Source organism: Poecilia formosa, unplaced genomic scaffold, assembly GCF_000485575.1.
Source record: "Poecilia formosa unplaced genomic scaffold, Poecilia_formosa-5.1.2 Scaffold6, whole genome shotgun sequence".
Taxonomy (NCBI): domain Eukaryota; kingdom Metazoa; phylum Chordata; class Actinopteri; order Cyprinodontiformes; family Poeciliidae; genus Poecilia; species Poecilia formosa.
The window spans coordinates 2,061,785-2,077,320 of NW_006799945.1; the positions used below are offsets into that span (position 1 = coordinate 2,061,785).

The following is a 15,536-nucleotide window of genomic DNA, read 5'->3' on the forward strand; positions in this document are numbered from 1 at the left end:
ATCTAACAGCCAATAATTTCACATTTATGGTTGTTTTTATGTGGTGTAATCCGCCCACATATAAACTAAGAATATGTTTTGTTTTAACATTTAACATTATGGGGATAAACCAATTTTAAATTGGGTCCTTAGGGCTTTGTCACTCCAGAGCTGTGTGTTGCTCTTTAAACGAACTTTGTTTGGCCAGCTGTGAAACATACAAACTTTGGGGGCAGATCAAACTAGCAAACTCTGGTTCAGACACTCGGAAACCCGAGTGTCTGTTTTCTTACAAGTGTACTCTGGTACAGTTTGGTTAGTGGGAAATGCAAATGAACTGTGCTGCGAACCAAAGCTGGCTGCTTGCCTGCTCCTAATACTGGGCAGCTTCTTGCGATGAAGCCATTAGGTATGAACTCCAAAGAGAAATTTAAATTCTGCTTTCATCTTCTGTTGCTCCATTGCTTGTTTGTGTTGTGAACGAGCTGGCTAATGGAAATGAGTTTTCAGCTAATGAGAAACTCCTAAAGAGCAGCAGGATGATGCATCTCTTAGGTTTTGTGTCAGCTCCTTGCTGGATTTCTTTATTCTTGCCTCTTCATCTGCTATTTATAGTTTTTACTCGTTACACTTGTTGTCTTCCACTGATATTAACTCTCTCATTGAGGTACATGCAAGCAGAGGATGCTTAATTGGATAAGGAAAGCAAGTAGTCAAAATCCAAAAGAAAACTTTGGAAACATTCTGAAGCAGCTGAGCTTCTGCCTAGCAGCAAACTCCTCCCTCATGCCTTTCCATCTCTGCTCCTTCAGACTAGCAGCAGCAGCAGCAATTAGCGAACACCTGGTGGAACTGTGCTTCTGCTGAGCTTGTCATATGATCTACTTCTCAGTCCGATGTGATGTGCCTAAGAAGTGTTGTAAACGTCATAATGAGAAACATGGTTGTGATGAGATGCTGAAGGTGAAGTGTCAGAAAGAGTATTATCTTCTTAAAGAGACAGAGGCCCAATTTCAAGGTTATCAAATTATGAAGTCTAATTTATTTTAAGTTACATTTGATATTCAACACAGTTGTAACAACTGAAGGTAACATAGTTACTTGATATTGCTTTAAGGGTGCACTATAATACCATACCTTTAAATATCTGAATGACAATCTTCATATATTAACATATATGAAGATTGTCATTCATATATGACTATATATGAATGACTTTTTTTTCAAGTTTTTTTCTCCAAGTATGTACATCTCTGCCTCAGTTTGTCCAGTTCAGTCTATCAGCCAGTCTATAAATATGACCGGTATTTTCACCTTTAGTGTTGGCTGTAGGTGTCCTTTGAGCACAAATGTCAGTAACTAAAGACTGTGCATGAATAAAGAATGACACACATGCGCTGCACCCTTGTGGTAATGGACAGATTCCACAGGCAGTCAGCAGGGCATACTAAGATACTGGATACTAAGGTATAATTTCTGGAGTAAAATTATGGTAAAAAGCCCAAACAGGTGGAGCTTTTGGTCTGATTTCAGGGTATTTTTGGTTCTTAAAAGAAAATGTATAAAGATGACAAGTCTTTTTGTTTTACTACACTAAGAAAAAGTGATTCTTTTTTTTTTGCAACTTTTCTTCAATCATTTACAGACAAAATTTGCTAGACAGTTAGAAACAGGGGAGGTACTACATGCAAATCTGTGGGAGTCAGGGTGGTAATGCTGCTGTGACAGCGGTTGGTCCGTTAAGGACACATCTGGAAAAAATAAAACTCTTTTGCTTCGCTTTAATGCTTTTCTGTTTTACTCTTGGGTTCTTAAGTAGAAGTTCTTAAAAAGAAAATAACATTTCCCTGCAGCCAACTGCATCTTGCATTGCTGAAATATCTTGATTGTGCTTTTAGCATTTAGATAATTTTTCTCTTTGTAATTTAATGGAAAAAGCTTTTCTGTTTTTCATAGAAAATAAAATTTTTTTACATCTATTATTTCCAGAAATCCACAACAAAGAAAATCAAATAGGTACTTTAGTATTATATTTACTAATCTTTGTTGAACTCAGTCTGCTCTCTCATCTTGTTTTTTTTTTTTTAGATAACTCATACGTGGAAGTGTTCTGTTTTTGACCTGCTTCTTATCCATATTTCTTCATCCACAATCTCTTGCTCCATTTCCTTTGACTTGATAAACAAATTATGCCTCTTGCTCTTCCTCGCGTTTATCCTCTAATTTTTCCTTCCGTCACTCTTGAATTCCTCTCCAGCTCAGTCTGGTTTTTATTTCCACGTCTCTCTTTCCTGCCGTCTCTCTCTCTCTCTCTCTTTTTGTCTCTTTCATGATTGAACCACATTTGTGTCACACGTGTGACATTGTTTTCAGTGGTCGGGCATGATTACAGACAAACATCGTTATTAAGTTCGCTTTCTGGTGGTTCTGAATTGGCCTGTCACAATAGCAGTAACAACATGTAACAATAACATGGTAATGGCTTGTAGCATACAATGTATGCTAAAAATGCAAGAACGCATTTGCAAAGATCATTAAACTTTAAATTCTAATGAACACTAACTCTGGACCTGGAAGGCATTTTAAATATCCACATAAATAAACAAAACAACAAATAAAATGAGTTGAAGGCTCTGGAAACGAAATTGTTTTAATTTATCATGCAATTAATTGATTTACATCACTGCAGACCTACGTAGTGATGTCTGCAAAAATGTATGCTGCACTGCAAAACATTTTATTTTCCATTTCATATTACATAACTTCTAAAAATAGCGCAATACATTCAACTCGACTGTGGATGTATAAACTTTGCCTTGCAAAAGAATTCGTACCCTTTCAACTTTTGCACATTTTCTCACATTACAACCACAAAACCTCAATGCTTTTTCTGGGATTGCATGTGATAGACCAGTAGAACATAGAGCATTTTTTGTGAAGGGGAAGGCTAAGGAGGTGTGATTTGTACATTTTCTTACAAATAAAAAGCTAAGCAGAGTGGTGGGCATTTGTGTTTAGCCCCCCTAAGCAGAACCACCATATTAATGCAAATCTAAGCCTCTAGTCTTGCATCTCTACCAGATTTACATCTAGGAACTGAAATTTTTGCCGTGCTGCATTTGCAGTTGTGCCATGCTTTTTCCTTTTCCAGATGATTGAACAGTGTTTGGCGAGTTGTCTGAAGGTTGGGTCTGTTGTCTGAAGGTTGAGTCTTTTTTTTTTTTTTTGCAAACCATCACTGCCTTAAACTGTATGCTACGTTCGCTTGGATTTCTGGTGCAAAGTCATTACTCTGTATTTGATTTAGAGGTGTCAAAGCGAAGGGCGTCAGATATAAATGTACTCTAAAGCTTAAAGATATTTGTTCGTTCTTGCTAACCGTTTATACTTTTCCTTCATTTCATAGTAAACACACCCAGTTCACTTGTTTTCTTATTATATGTAGGCATTTCATATCTTAATGAACATGGGTCTTGACTTGTTCAAACTTTGACATTACTTCCCCTGTTGTGGTTTGGCGTACTTCCTTTTCAGCAGGACTTCTCTTCTCTTGCACTTGCCTCACACTTGACTGCTTCCTGTGGTACAATGACATTTTCTGTCTGCCAGTTCCAGTTGGTATGATTGGTAAAACTGCTCACTTCGTTCTGGTGCAGACTGAAAAACGGTGGCAGCGTAAGACACAAAAATGCAAAGACAATTGGACTTAGTTCTGAGTAGTTTGTCACTTTTAGGATTTAATCACAAGATGGAACACATTCAGTTCAAGCTGATTGTTGCCGTTATTAGATCTGTCACCCTTTATTGCAAAACTAAACGTTTGTGCAACTGACAGAAAACAGAGGGATTTTTCATCAGACAATGCTAAACCTGTAAAAAAAAAAAACCACTACAAATCTTTGGGTGAATAAAGAAATGCTCACTGCATCTCAGGTTCTTCTTATTACTGAAGAGATGCTGAGGTTACATTTGCGAGGTGGTTGGTGGTTCTGTGGGGAATTCTCACAGTGTTCAGCGGTGTTTCTGTAGACCTGAGACGAAAAGGTTTTGACTGCAGCAAACCGCAATAATTCAACAAAGTAAAATTAAAAATCTGAAGTTTTAGCAAAATGTTTTTCCTGTTAAGCACCTGAGCTATTGCATTGGAGTCTTTCTTCATAATAATTAAGATTTTTCTTTCATTTGGTTGACTGTCCCAATACGGACAGCTGAAAAAGGTGCCTTATTTTGTTATTAAGTATCAAAAAGGTGGGTTAATGTCACACTTTTCTATAAGTCCATGTTCTTGTTTTCGTTATGGCATTTATATTGGAGTTAAACTAAAAATTTATATTCTAAAGATATTTGTTCTCTCTTTCAGGAATTAGCCCGGTGTACTGCAGCTTGTTTTGTCTGATGAAGGAAAATGACCGAATTTATTTTCCTCCTAATCACGTCTTCAAACTGGACAACTCAGCCAGTGAAAACCTGCTCTTCAGAATCAGGTAGCAAACTTTGTTTGTTTTTTTTCTTCACTTAAAAAAAACAAAACAAAAAAAACTTATTTCAGTGGTAAATATTTGTTTTCTAGTGTTGCTGATTTTTTTTTTCTTTTTTGACATGCTTTTTGTCCAGATACTATTTTCCAGGCTGGTATAACAGCAGTAGCTCCTTCTACGCCCATCGTTACGGCTTGTCCAAAGAGATGGAAAGCCCGGTAATGGATGACTGTGTCATGGCCTACCTGTTTGCTCAGGTTTGTCTTAGTTCCTCATGCATTACAACAGAAAATGTAGCTGAAGGACTAATCTTCTCTACTGAAGCTCCAACACTTTTCTTTTTTGTTCTCATTTGCCCTGTATAAGATGATAAGAAGAGCTGCTGGGTGGAGATAGCTTTTTATTTCCTTCTCTTTGACTGACTGGCAGTCTGCATGTCCTCTGTGTCAGCCCTTTGTTTTGTTTAGCTATGAAAGCAGGAAGTGAAGTAGTAAGAGTTTTCAAGAAGCACAAATGAGGAACAAGACTCGTTTTAGGATTCCTTGTTTGCATGAGTCTCTGCATGCAGGGCTGTGGTTTTGTGTATATGCATGAGTTTCAAAATAATTTCTGCTTTTTTTGTCCTCACATTTGTGCAAAGCTCGCATGCACACACACACACACACACACACACACACACACACACACACACCACTTTGGTTTGACTGTTTACCTCTAGGGTCACGTTGTCACCAGGAGCAGCAGCCAAGTTTTTGTTGTATGTTTATATGCACAGTAGTAGTTTAAATGTTTGAGGTTTAAGGTTTCTTGTCTTTTGATACATCAGAGCACAACTTTATAGATTTTTAGACTCTGATAAGTAATTCAAATACCGTTTTTGTTTTTTTGTTTTTAAATCTGCCATCCAGTCACAGTGACCTGCCAACATAAAATGTTTGACCTGCTCCCTTCGCTGCTACATTTATTTTTAACATTTACACTTTTGAAATCCTTCACCTGTTGCAGTGGCGTAGTGACTTTTTAAACGGCTGGGTTCATATTCCGGTCAGCCACGAAGCTCAGGAGGAGTGCCTGGGTATGGCTGTTCTCGACATGATGAGGCTCGCTAAAGAGAGCGACCTGTCACCGGTGGATATCTACAATGATACCAGGTATCGGATGCTTCCTCATTTAATATGGTAAAAACGGTTTGTACTTGTACAGCACTTCTATCAAGTCCAGAACGCTTCACACTAAAGTGGGTCATTGACCTAAAAGGCACATATTCACACGCTGAGTGAATATGAAAAATGTTGATGAAACGTAGAGCTGCAACTCCGACAAATGTGGAAACTCCTCTGTTAATTAATTTATTAATATATTGGGTAATTGGATAGGTGTTCTCCACAAATTTGCACTGAATAGTTCATCCATCCATCCATTAAAGCTGTCACTTTTATAAATATGTTTTTTTATATGCATGTCAAAACTATCACTGTGTTGTGACAGTATAGCATGAGATATATGTAATCAGAAAAACCCAAACTCATCTGCCTCCTCCCTGGGGTTTTGCAGCCATTTGCAGAAATACAGTGCTCAGTCAGAAACAACCAATCAGAGTCTTGGCGGCGCTCAAACCCTCCCCTTCGTCCCCTGCTACTCTACAGCAAGCTCTCTACAACAGAGCCTGTCGTGAATGTTCAGGCTAGTTAGCATGAAAACAGTTTTTCTAAATACTGTAATTTGTATCTCCGCCAGCAGCACATTGAGCAGCGCATACATGAGGTTGATTGACTGTACCAAGACAAGCCTCCTAGCTCTGATTGGTTGTTTTTGACTGAGAGCCGTGTATTTCTGCAGATGGCTACAGTAGAACTTGGAGGCGGTGGAGGATCCTGATCTTTTCATAGATTGTTGGTCACGAAATGATGCCGTAAAAAACGTGATGTTTTCTCAAAAGTAAAGTTTAAAATGGTATTTGTCTTTCTATTACTTTCTTTTCTTCTAAAGTGATCAGAAGGGTTAGTGTTCACTTGTTCACCGAATGAGATGTTTTTAATTTTTTTTCCTCTTACCTTCATCTCCATCTAAAACCCGTCTGACCCCCTCCCTCCTTTAGCTACAAGTCCTTCCTCCCCAGATGCATGAGGAACCGCATCCAAGAGTACAACCTGCTGACCCGGAAGAGGATCCGCTACCGCTTCCGACGGTTCATCCAGCAGTTCAGTGAGTGCAAAGCCACTGTATGCAACCTGAAGCTCAAATACCTGATGAACCTGGAGATGCTGCTGCCCTCTGTGTACTCCGAGCGCTTCCAAGTGACTGACCTGTCCTCGCGAGAGGTTACCATCGTGGTGAAGGGCAACAAGGGCATCCTTTGGTCTAAAGGAAAAGGAGAGGAGGGAGCGGAGGAGGTAAAGTCGACGCCTCAATGAAAAACCGGAGGATGTTGATAGGAGACAAGTTAAAAAAAATAAAATAAATCCTGTGTTTACCTTTTATGTGAGTAGGAGCTGGAGTTATATTGTGATTTCCCAGAGGTGATTGACATCAGCATCAAACAGGGCAGCAAGGAAGGCTCAGCAGAAAGTCGCATTGTTTCCCTCACCAGACAGGACAATCAGATCTTGGTACAGTGCTTTCTCCTTTCCGCACAGCTGTTACTAACAACTGTAATACGTTTCAGATGTTGTTATTGATGAGTCTAGAGCTAATTCGCTGCACATGCAATGACATCCAGGAAGTCTGTTTGTAACTTCTAAGTCATGTCTTGTCTTTGACAGCGGCAGGAATATTAAGGCTTTACTTGGAGCAGTCTGTTCCCTATGCTAAATGTCTGCAAAATTATTGACAGATGTAATCAAAGCAGCTCAGAAGGAGCCTGAGATGATGTATTAGCTTCAGAATGTAATATTCTTTTGCTGTGCAAAATTACCCATACGGACATAAACCTTAAGTACTTCTAATAAGTAAGAAGGATGAACTTTTAAATGACATTTTCAAGGACGCAAAAGGTTTCGTGATTACTGTGCATTCACATTTTTATGTGAAAAAGCAAAAATATTGATTTATGTAGCACAGAATTTGCATCCATTTCAATACATCTAGTGCAGAATAACAGTGGCGTTGAATTATTCCCTTTGCACCTCAAAGGAGCTGGAGTTCCAGTTGCTCTCCGAGGCCCTGTCTTTTGTTTCTCTGGTTGATGGATATTACAGACTGGTCGCCGACGCCCATCACTACCTGTGTAAAGAAGTTGCCCCACCGAGACTTCTCGAGTGCATTCAGAGTTACTGCCATGGCCCTGTATCGTGAGTTCCTCTGTTGTTTACTACACCGGCACACGAAGCGCGTCGTCATGCCCTCGCAACCACAAACCTTTTAACACAGAGGGCACATTTTGCCTCTTTGATCACAGGATGGAGTTCACAATTAGCAAGCTGCGTCGTTTGGGTAACTATCAGGGCCTCTACATCCTACGCTGCAGCCCCCGAGAGTATGACAAATTCTTCATGTCCTTTGTTGTTGGGGTAAGTTGTTTTTGAATTTGTTCCCCTGCGTCTCATTTGAAGCAGCAGGTTCAAGGATTATGTAACAGCTATTATTCAACATTTTGTTTTTAGCTACAATAAATGCTTAATGTAAGTATGCGACTGTATGCGGGGGTTACTGCAGAATTTGGAAATATACCTGGAAAATCTTCCAGATGTTTTTCTCTCATTTATTTCAAGTGTCTTTTCCTCCACACTTTTATTCTTGTCTTTGCTTACTTTCCTTGTTCCGTCATTGTTTCTCTTGTCCTTCACTGTGTTGTTTGTCCTGGTGTCCGTCCTTCTCCGTTCTCTTATTTTCTTGAGGATTTCCATTTCAGCTTTCCATGTGTTTGTCTTCAGTTATTTTCTTCATTCCCTGTTTTTTTCACCCTCTCTTCTTCCCTTCACTATTTCCTTGTTGTTGCACTTTCTGTTTTGTGTTCTTCCTTCATTCATCTCTTCCTTACCTCTTTTCTTGCTGTTTGTCATTCAGTCTCTGGTATTCCTGGTTTAAATCAGCGTATGGAAAATGCAGGCTTTTACACATGTCCAACCACTAGAGGGAGCAATTGGGCTATTTTTGTGTACCTATTCAATCTTTTACTCTTTCATTTTTATTTGTGCCTACAGTACCACTGCTTTTAGTAATTGTAAATTTAATTTACAAAGAATAATAATTACACATGTAGGGAAACTTGTTTTTGTTTTTCAGTATGAAACCATGGTGGATTACAAGCACTGTCAGATTGTGAAGACAGAGTCGGGAGAGTTCATCCTGAGCGGTGCCAAAAGAAGCTTTGGTTCTCTGAAAGAACTCATGCATTGCTACCAAAAGGAGGCGCTCCGCACCGATGGGTACACTTTCCAGCTCATCAGGTGCTGCCCACCCAGCCAGAAAGGTCAGAGTTCAAATTAACATACAGTGTTGAACGTAGGGAAGCGTTAGGTATTGTTGTTTTCTTTTTTTTATATGTAATCTCTGTACTTTAGTTTTAACAGTTTACTCAGTTGTACTTTTGGTATCTTGGTTTGCTCACACATAAAAGAACATGAAACCATTATAATACTGAAAACAGTACAGCCCAAGTCAGTCAGCATTAAAGTGCAGACATCCTCATATACATCAGTTGTAACATTACTGAAAAGTCCATTTATTTCAGTAACACAATTCACCAAGTGAAACAGAATATATAAATTAAATATAAACTGATGTTTTTACGCCTTTTTCTTCCTCTCAATTGCATATTTTATTTGTTCAAAGCTAGTGGAAACATTTAATAATTTAAAGTTAGAATATTGCAGTGGACCAATACTACTTTAGATGCTTTAACGTTTCACAAAATATTGTCATACTTACAACTACATTCAATCTTTGACATAATTTCTGCACATAATTTTCATCCCTTTTTTTTTATTATGAAACTTGGTTCTATATAAAATAAATATCCTCTAAGGGTTGTGGTCGTGCTGAAATTATGTGCATGAAATTTCAAAGTCTAAGTCCCCCCCCCCCCCAACTCTTCTTTATCTTTATGCTTCCACAGACAAATCAAACCTGCTGGTGTGCAGAAATAACCAAAGCACAGACGTCCCTCCGTCCCCATCACTTCACAAACACATCAACCAGATGGTTTTCCACAAAATCCGCAAAGAAGACCTTGTCTTTGTAAGTCTATGTTTAATGTCACCATTATCACTAGCGGCCATATCTACACCTCTGTTCTTGAGATGTACAATTACTGGGAAATCAACTTTTTGTTGAATGACTGTTGAAAAGGTCACATTTTTCAGACTATATTTCTTATTTAAAAATAACATAAAATTCAGAAACTTTTTTTTAATTTAACTTTCCTTTTTTTTTTTCCAATTTATGAACTTTAACTGATTAAAAGCAGCACTAGCTGCTTTTTGCATCGAAACTCCTTTCACTTGGGTTCAATTTAAATACAAAGGTTGACCTATTTTTTAAAAAATGTTTGTAAAATGAGGTTACACTGATCATAAGCTGTTATTTAAAGATAAGCATTTACAGGAAGTACTGTGCAGTATCAGGAATATTTTGTACACGTGCCTATTATGTCATAAACAAATGTAAAAATCTAGAAAATTATCTTAGGAAGTGAGTGACATTTTTAAATTAAACATTTTCAGAAACTCTGTAGGAAATGACAAAAGAGAATAACTACTCTCTTAAACATATAGAGTAATAATTAAAAAACAAAGGCTGGATGAGAACCCAGATTTATCTAGCCAGCACACATAGTGAGTGTGGGATCTTGGGTCATAACATTTCCATGGAAACTATCTATTTTAAAGATTTTCACACACATCTTTACCAGTTATGGAAATCATTGGAAAAGGCCCTCTGCGTTCTGGGCTTGGCTCTTTGTTGTAACTTCTTCTTTTTGATATTTTCATCATGTCATTGAAATATCTCAGTGTAAATCTGGACGTGAACTGTACACGTATGATGATAATGTAATAATGCTAAATGTAGAAACAAAATCAACAGAAAGGACGCAGATGTCAGTATTATAAACAGTATTTGCTGCATCAGCTGCAGTCCTGTAGGACATGTTGGAGTTTCTTCTCTTGTGACCTTTAGCTTAGCGTATTTTTTAATTTCTCCATGAAGGTTTTTTTTTATTACTATTGCCAAAACACAATACTCTGACATAGATCAGAAACAGAAAAAAAAGAGACAATTTTCCTTTCCTCAAACAGATTGAAAAAAATTTTTGTTTAATAATTTGGGAGCTTGTTTGAGGCTTCTTCCTTTGGAGACAGTTATTTGGTTTTTGGTGGGGTTTTGTCTGAGTGAAGTAAGGACTTGTCATACTTTTTGAGTGTGGCTTAATGGCAATTAAACTGTTTCAGAATGAAAGTCTGGGCCAAGGGACGTTTACGAAGCTCTTTCGCGGTGTGAGGAAGGAACTGGGTGATTACGGGGAGGTTCACCAGCTGGACGTGGCGGTCAAGATTCTGGACAAGGCTCATCGTAGTTTTTCAGAGGTTGGTCATGTTGAATGAGTTAAGCAATGATAATTTCAAGGGTTTCGATTGGAAATAATTATGTCCTGGTTTTCTTCCTCAGTCCTTCTTTGAGGCCGCCAGCATGATGAGCCAGCTGTCCCACAAGCACTTACTCCTCATTTATGGTGTGTGTGTTTGTGGCGACGAAAGTAAGTAACGTACACAGAAACTAAAAAGCATGCTTTCACACAATTATGGCAGATTGGTGAGTTTAGCAGAAATCTGTTCCTGTTTTGTTTTATTTTTTGAAATATTCACAATGAGAGTTGGTCTGTTTTATAGTCAGGAACTAAGTAATTATTCTCTAAGCCTCTGCCATTGTTTTGGACCCATAATTCTCAACAAGTCCTCATATTCATTGATGTTTATGGTCCAGAGGCGGCTTTCCCATCAGACTGAGGTCTGAACATTTCCTTATTCAGCCGTTCTGCTCTGGCTTGGCTGCTCTGTTTGGAATCCTGTTAAATGACTGAATTTGGGTCAAGATGTGGTTGTTAAACAGATGGCCTCCATTTCTGTGGGAGAGTCCACTGGCATGGGGCTAACACACACCTGAGTGCTCCATGCCCACAAACCACAGAAAATGCTTTTTATTAGTTCCTGATGCATAAAGTCTAAACCTAAACAAAATGTGGTTCCATTCGATTCTTCCTCCAGCCTATGTAAAGTTTTGATGCAGTCCAGTTTTTACAGGTCTGGAGACAACATTTCCAGCCTTTCTGCTCTTATTTTTTTGCTTTTTTTACCTGTGAAAGTTGGAAAAGATGACAGGAGCTGAATGCATCACAGAGCAAGAGATGCTTGTTGAATTTTGGTGTAATTTTGTTTTTGAAGAATTGAGCCTAAATTGGAACCTTTTTGAAAGATGTCAGAAACTTAGACACAGTGTTAAAAAATTAAAGATAAAACTGTCAAAGTATCGGTGGAGCTGTTCTGCTTTACTTAAATTGTAGGGACCAGATTAATATATTTTCTCGCTCTTTGTCTTCATTTCAGACATGATGGTGCAGGAATATGGAAAGTTTGGCTCTCTGGATATTTATCTGAAAAAGAAGAAAAACTGCGTCAACATCACCTGGAAGCTAGAAGTGGCCAAACAGTTAGCCTGGGCTATGCATTACCTGGTAAGACTTTACAAGAAATCCACTCTGTCTTGTTCTGAATTAACTGTCATTTTAATTTTTGAGGCCCTTCAGCGGCTTCTAGTGCATGTCAAAAAAAAAAAAAAGTCTGTTTTCAATTTATTTCCTACAGGAGGATAAAAGCGTAGTTCATGGGAATGTTTGTGCCAAAAACATTCTGCTGATCAGAGAGGAGGACCGGAAGACGGGCAGCCTGCCTTTCATCAAGCTCAGTGATCCTGGTATCGGCATCACCGTTCTGCCCAGAGAAGGTGAGAAACTTCACGTAATGTCTGAAGGCGTGTACGTCACCCCCGTGTGAGGCCATGTGAAAATAAAAACTGCTTGGTGTGATCTCCTGCTGCCTGTACAGACACTGATCATCTCCACTTTCTATTCCTGTAACTCCAGTTTTTTTTCTCTCTTTTTTCCTTTCCTTTCCTTTTTTTCCTTTTTTTACACATCTGCTTCCTAGTTCTGGTGGAGCGTATCCCGTGGGTGCCCCCCGAGTGCATCGAAAACCCGCAGAATCTGAGCTTAGCAACCGACAAGTGGGGTTTCGGGACGACGCTTTGGGAGATCTGCAGCGGGGGAGAGAAACCGCTCAGCACCCTGGACTCCTCAAAGGTCCTACAGCTACAAATATATGCTTGACAAATATTGACCTTCTTTTACTGTTAAGAATGAATTCGGTGATGGTTAAATTAGATTTTAATCCATTTCTCCTGTATTTTGAACAAAGAAATGCAAACACTTCCTCCAAACTCAGGAGAAGTGATGAAACACATGCCTAAATGGATTCTGCACACTTCACGTCCGCCTTACCCACGTTCGATCATTTTTTTCCGTGTGAAACTTCTCATCCTTACTGTGCGCATCTGCAGAAGAACCTGTTCTACGAGGACAGACACCAGCTGCCGGCTCCGAAGTGGACCGAGTTGGCCAACCTGATAAACAGCTGCATGGACTACGAGCCTTTACACCGACCCTCCTTCAGGACGATCATCAGAGACCTCAACAGTCTTTTCACTCCAGGTGGGAAAACAAGTAGAAGTAGAAAACACGCTTGAGTCTGTAATCAGAGTTTATCTTGTGTGAACTACCAGTGAGCAGGAAGTGTATAAATGTAGCAGCAAACTACAATATCCGACATGTTTGTCCGCTGACCACAGTTAAACGTTTAGCTTTTTATGCACCACCTCGCCACGTCTTTTTGCTACCGATGGTGAAAAGGACATTTTTGAAACATGATTGTTGCAGATTATGAGCTGCTGGTGGAGAGCGACATGGTGCCCAACAGGACCCGAGGGTTTGGCTTCCCGTGGGCCTCAGTGAGCCAGGAGCCAGCGCAGTTTGAGGAGAGACACTTGATCTTCCTCAAGCAGCTGGGCAAGGTAAGCCAAGCTCTCTGTGAATGCACAGAAACAGCTGTCATTTCCTTGTAGTCCGCTCGCTCACTGTATGTAAAGTAAGTGTCCAGCTTTGTACAATTTTTAGAGAAATAATGTTTTAATTTAAGCCACCAGCACAGATCTACAAACCAGCTTCCTTTGGAGAAATATTTCGGAACGAGGCATTTTCCAAGTCACAGTGCCACATTTGTTACTTTATGTAGCTGTTTACATTAACCTATTGTTGTTTCTCAGCAGTGTTTCAATGTGTTCTCATTCTGCCTGAACGCCGCAGGGCAACTTTGGCAGCGTGGAGATGTGCCGGTACGACCCGCTGCAGGACAGCACCGGGGAGGTGGTGGCTGTGAAGAAGCTGCAGCACAGCACGGCTGAGCACCTCCGGGACTTTGAGCGGGAAATCGAAATCCTCAAATCACTTCACCATGAGAACATTGTTAAATACAAAGGAGTGTGCTACAGCGCAGGTGCGGAAAAATGCCTCGGCATCCACCTGGAAATGTTTGTTTTTGTTTCTTGTGTAACAGCCAGTTTTTACCAATGACACGTTCACACTACCTTTGTTTTCAATTCATTTCCTACCATGAAAACTGAAGAAATCCCATTAGTACTGAACCATCTCCTCCCTGTAGGAAGAAGAAACCTTCGTCTCATCATGGAGTACCTCCCCTTCGGCAGCTTGAGAGATTATCTCATCAAACACAAGGACCGCATCGATTCCATGAAACTGCTTCACTACGCGTCGCAGATATGCAAGGTAACACAATCGAAAAGCTTGCAGACGAACTGTGAAGAACGACCTGAAGAGCGTGAACCTGATGCTGGTGAAATCACAAACTTCTTTTCCAGGGCATGGACTACCTTGGTGGGAAGCGTTACATTCACAGAGACCTGGCCACCAGGAACATTCTGGTGGAGAGCGAGATGAGGGTGAAGATCGGCGATTTTGGCCTAACCAAAGTGCTGCCGCAGGACAAGGAGTACTACACTGTCAGGGAGCCTGGGGAAAGCCCCATCTTCTGGTGAGCACCGCAGGGGAGGAACTATGCTGTTTTTGTTTAGGCATATGTTTTGTCAGAAAGAAGATGGATAAACAGCGACTGGCTGTCAAGGAGATGTAGAAAGATTAATGAAGTTGCTGTGGTAACAGAGGCAGATCAGACAGATTTGTCCAGAGTGCTGTTTGTCACACATGCATCAAATAATATGATTTTAATAGAAAGACACTCCGTTCTGTATGAAGAGTGGAAGTTTTCTGAGATTTGAATGATTATTCTGAAACACTAAAATGCAATAAACCCCCTATGTGTGACATGGGAAGACAGGATACTTTTTTTTCTGGTGTGATAATTTCATCTTTTGTATTCATGCCACATCCATCTGCAGGACTACTTTATGTAATTTCTGAATGCTAAAAATTGATGTGAATAATTAAATCCCCTTTTTTTTAAAACAGTAAAGAGTGAAATGGATTATTTTTGCTGTGTAAACAGCAAAAATAAAGAGCAGAATCTGACATTTTCTATCCGGTTATTGGATTATGATAATAATTGTTGGTTGCAGACGTTATAATGTCTTGCTGTGTGTTGCAGGTATGCCCCCGAGTCGCTGACAGAGAGCAAGTTCTCAGTAGCATCAGACGTTTGGAGCTTCGGCGTCGTTCTGTATGAGCTCTTTACCTACAGTGACAAGAACTGCAGCCCCCCAGCGGTACGGCGCCTCTTTGTTCTTAGTTTAACTACCCATCTCACACTTAGTTTGTATTTCTTCATCCAAGTTGAGTTTGAAAACAACTCCATCTTCTGATGGAGTTTTACTGCCTCACATATCTGATCGGGATTCTTTTATTGGAACAATTATTGAGAGCAAACTCCTCTGTGTTGCAGGTTTTCATGGAGAAGATGGGAAATGAAAAGCAGGGCCAGATGATCGTCTACCATTTGATCGACCTGCTGAAACAGGGATATAGACTCCCTGCCCCTGAAAACTGCCCAAAGGAGGTCT

General features: G+C 39.8%; 1 protein-coding gene across 1 annotated transcript in view; it reads left to right on the forward strand.

The window, feature by feature from the left end:
- The window catches only part of jak2a (Janus kinase 2a), a 32,659-nt gene that overhangs the window by 14,855 nt on the left and 2,268 nt on the right, over positions 1 to 15,536 (forward strand). Inside the window, exons 3-23 of the mRNA XM_007566614.2 lie at positions 4,340 to 4,463; positions 4,594 to 4,714; positions 5,463 to 5,608; positions 6,556 to 6,850; positions 6,947 to 7,066; positions 7,590 to 7,747; positions 7,855 to 7,966; positions 8,682 to 8,868; positions 9,514 to 9,635; positions 10,847 to 10,981; positions 11,064 to 11,151; positions 11,999 to 12,126; positions 12,257 to 12,395; positions 12,599 to 12,750; positions 13,008 to 13,158; positions 13,384 to 13,517; positions 13,810 to 13,999; positions 14,165 to 14,289; positions 14,382 to 14,554; positions 15,125 to 15,242; positions 15,419 to 15,532. Of these exons, the coding sequence (XP_007566676.1) occupies positions 4,340 to 4,463; positions 4,594 to 4,714; positions 5,463 to 5,608; positions 6,556 to 6,850; positions 6,947 to 7,066; positions 7,590 to 7,747; positions 7,855 to 7,966; positions 8,682 to 8,868; positions 9,514 to 9,635; positions 10,847 to 10,981; positions 11,064 to 11,151; positions 11,999 to 12,126; positions 12,257 to 12,395; positions 12,599 to 12,750; positions 13,008 to 13,158; positions 13,384 to 13,517; positions 13,810 to 13,999; positions 14,165 to 14,289; positions 14,382 to 14,554; positions 15,125 to 15,242; positions 15,419 to 15,532 (3,032 nt within the window). The remainder of the gene's footprint in view (positions 1 to 4,339; positions 4,464 to 4,593; positions 4,715 to 5,462; positions 5,609 to 6,555; positions 6,851 to 6,946; positions 7,067 to 7,589; positions 7,748 to 7,854; positions 7,967 to 8,681; positions 8,869 to 9,513; positions 9,636 to 10,846; positions 10,982 to 11,063; positions 11,152 to 11,998; positions 12,127 to 12,256; positions 12,396 to 12,598; positions 12,751 to 13,007; positions 13,159 to 13,383; positions 13,518 to 13,809; positions 14,000 to 14,164; positions 14,290 to 14,381; positions 14,555 to 15,124; positions 15,243 to 15,418; positions 15,533 to 15,536) is intronic.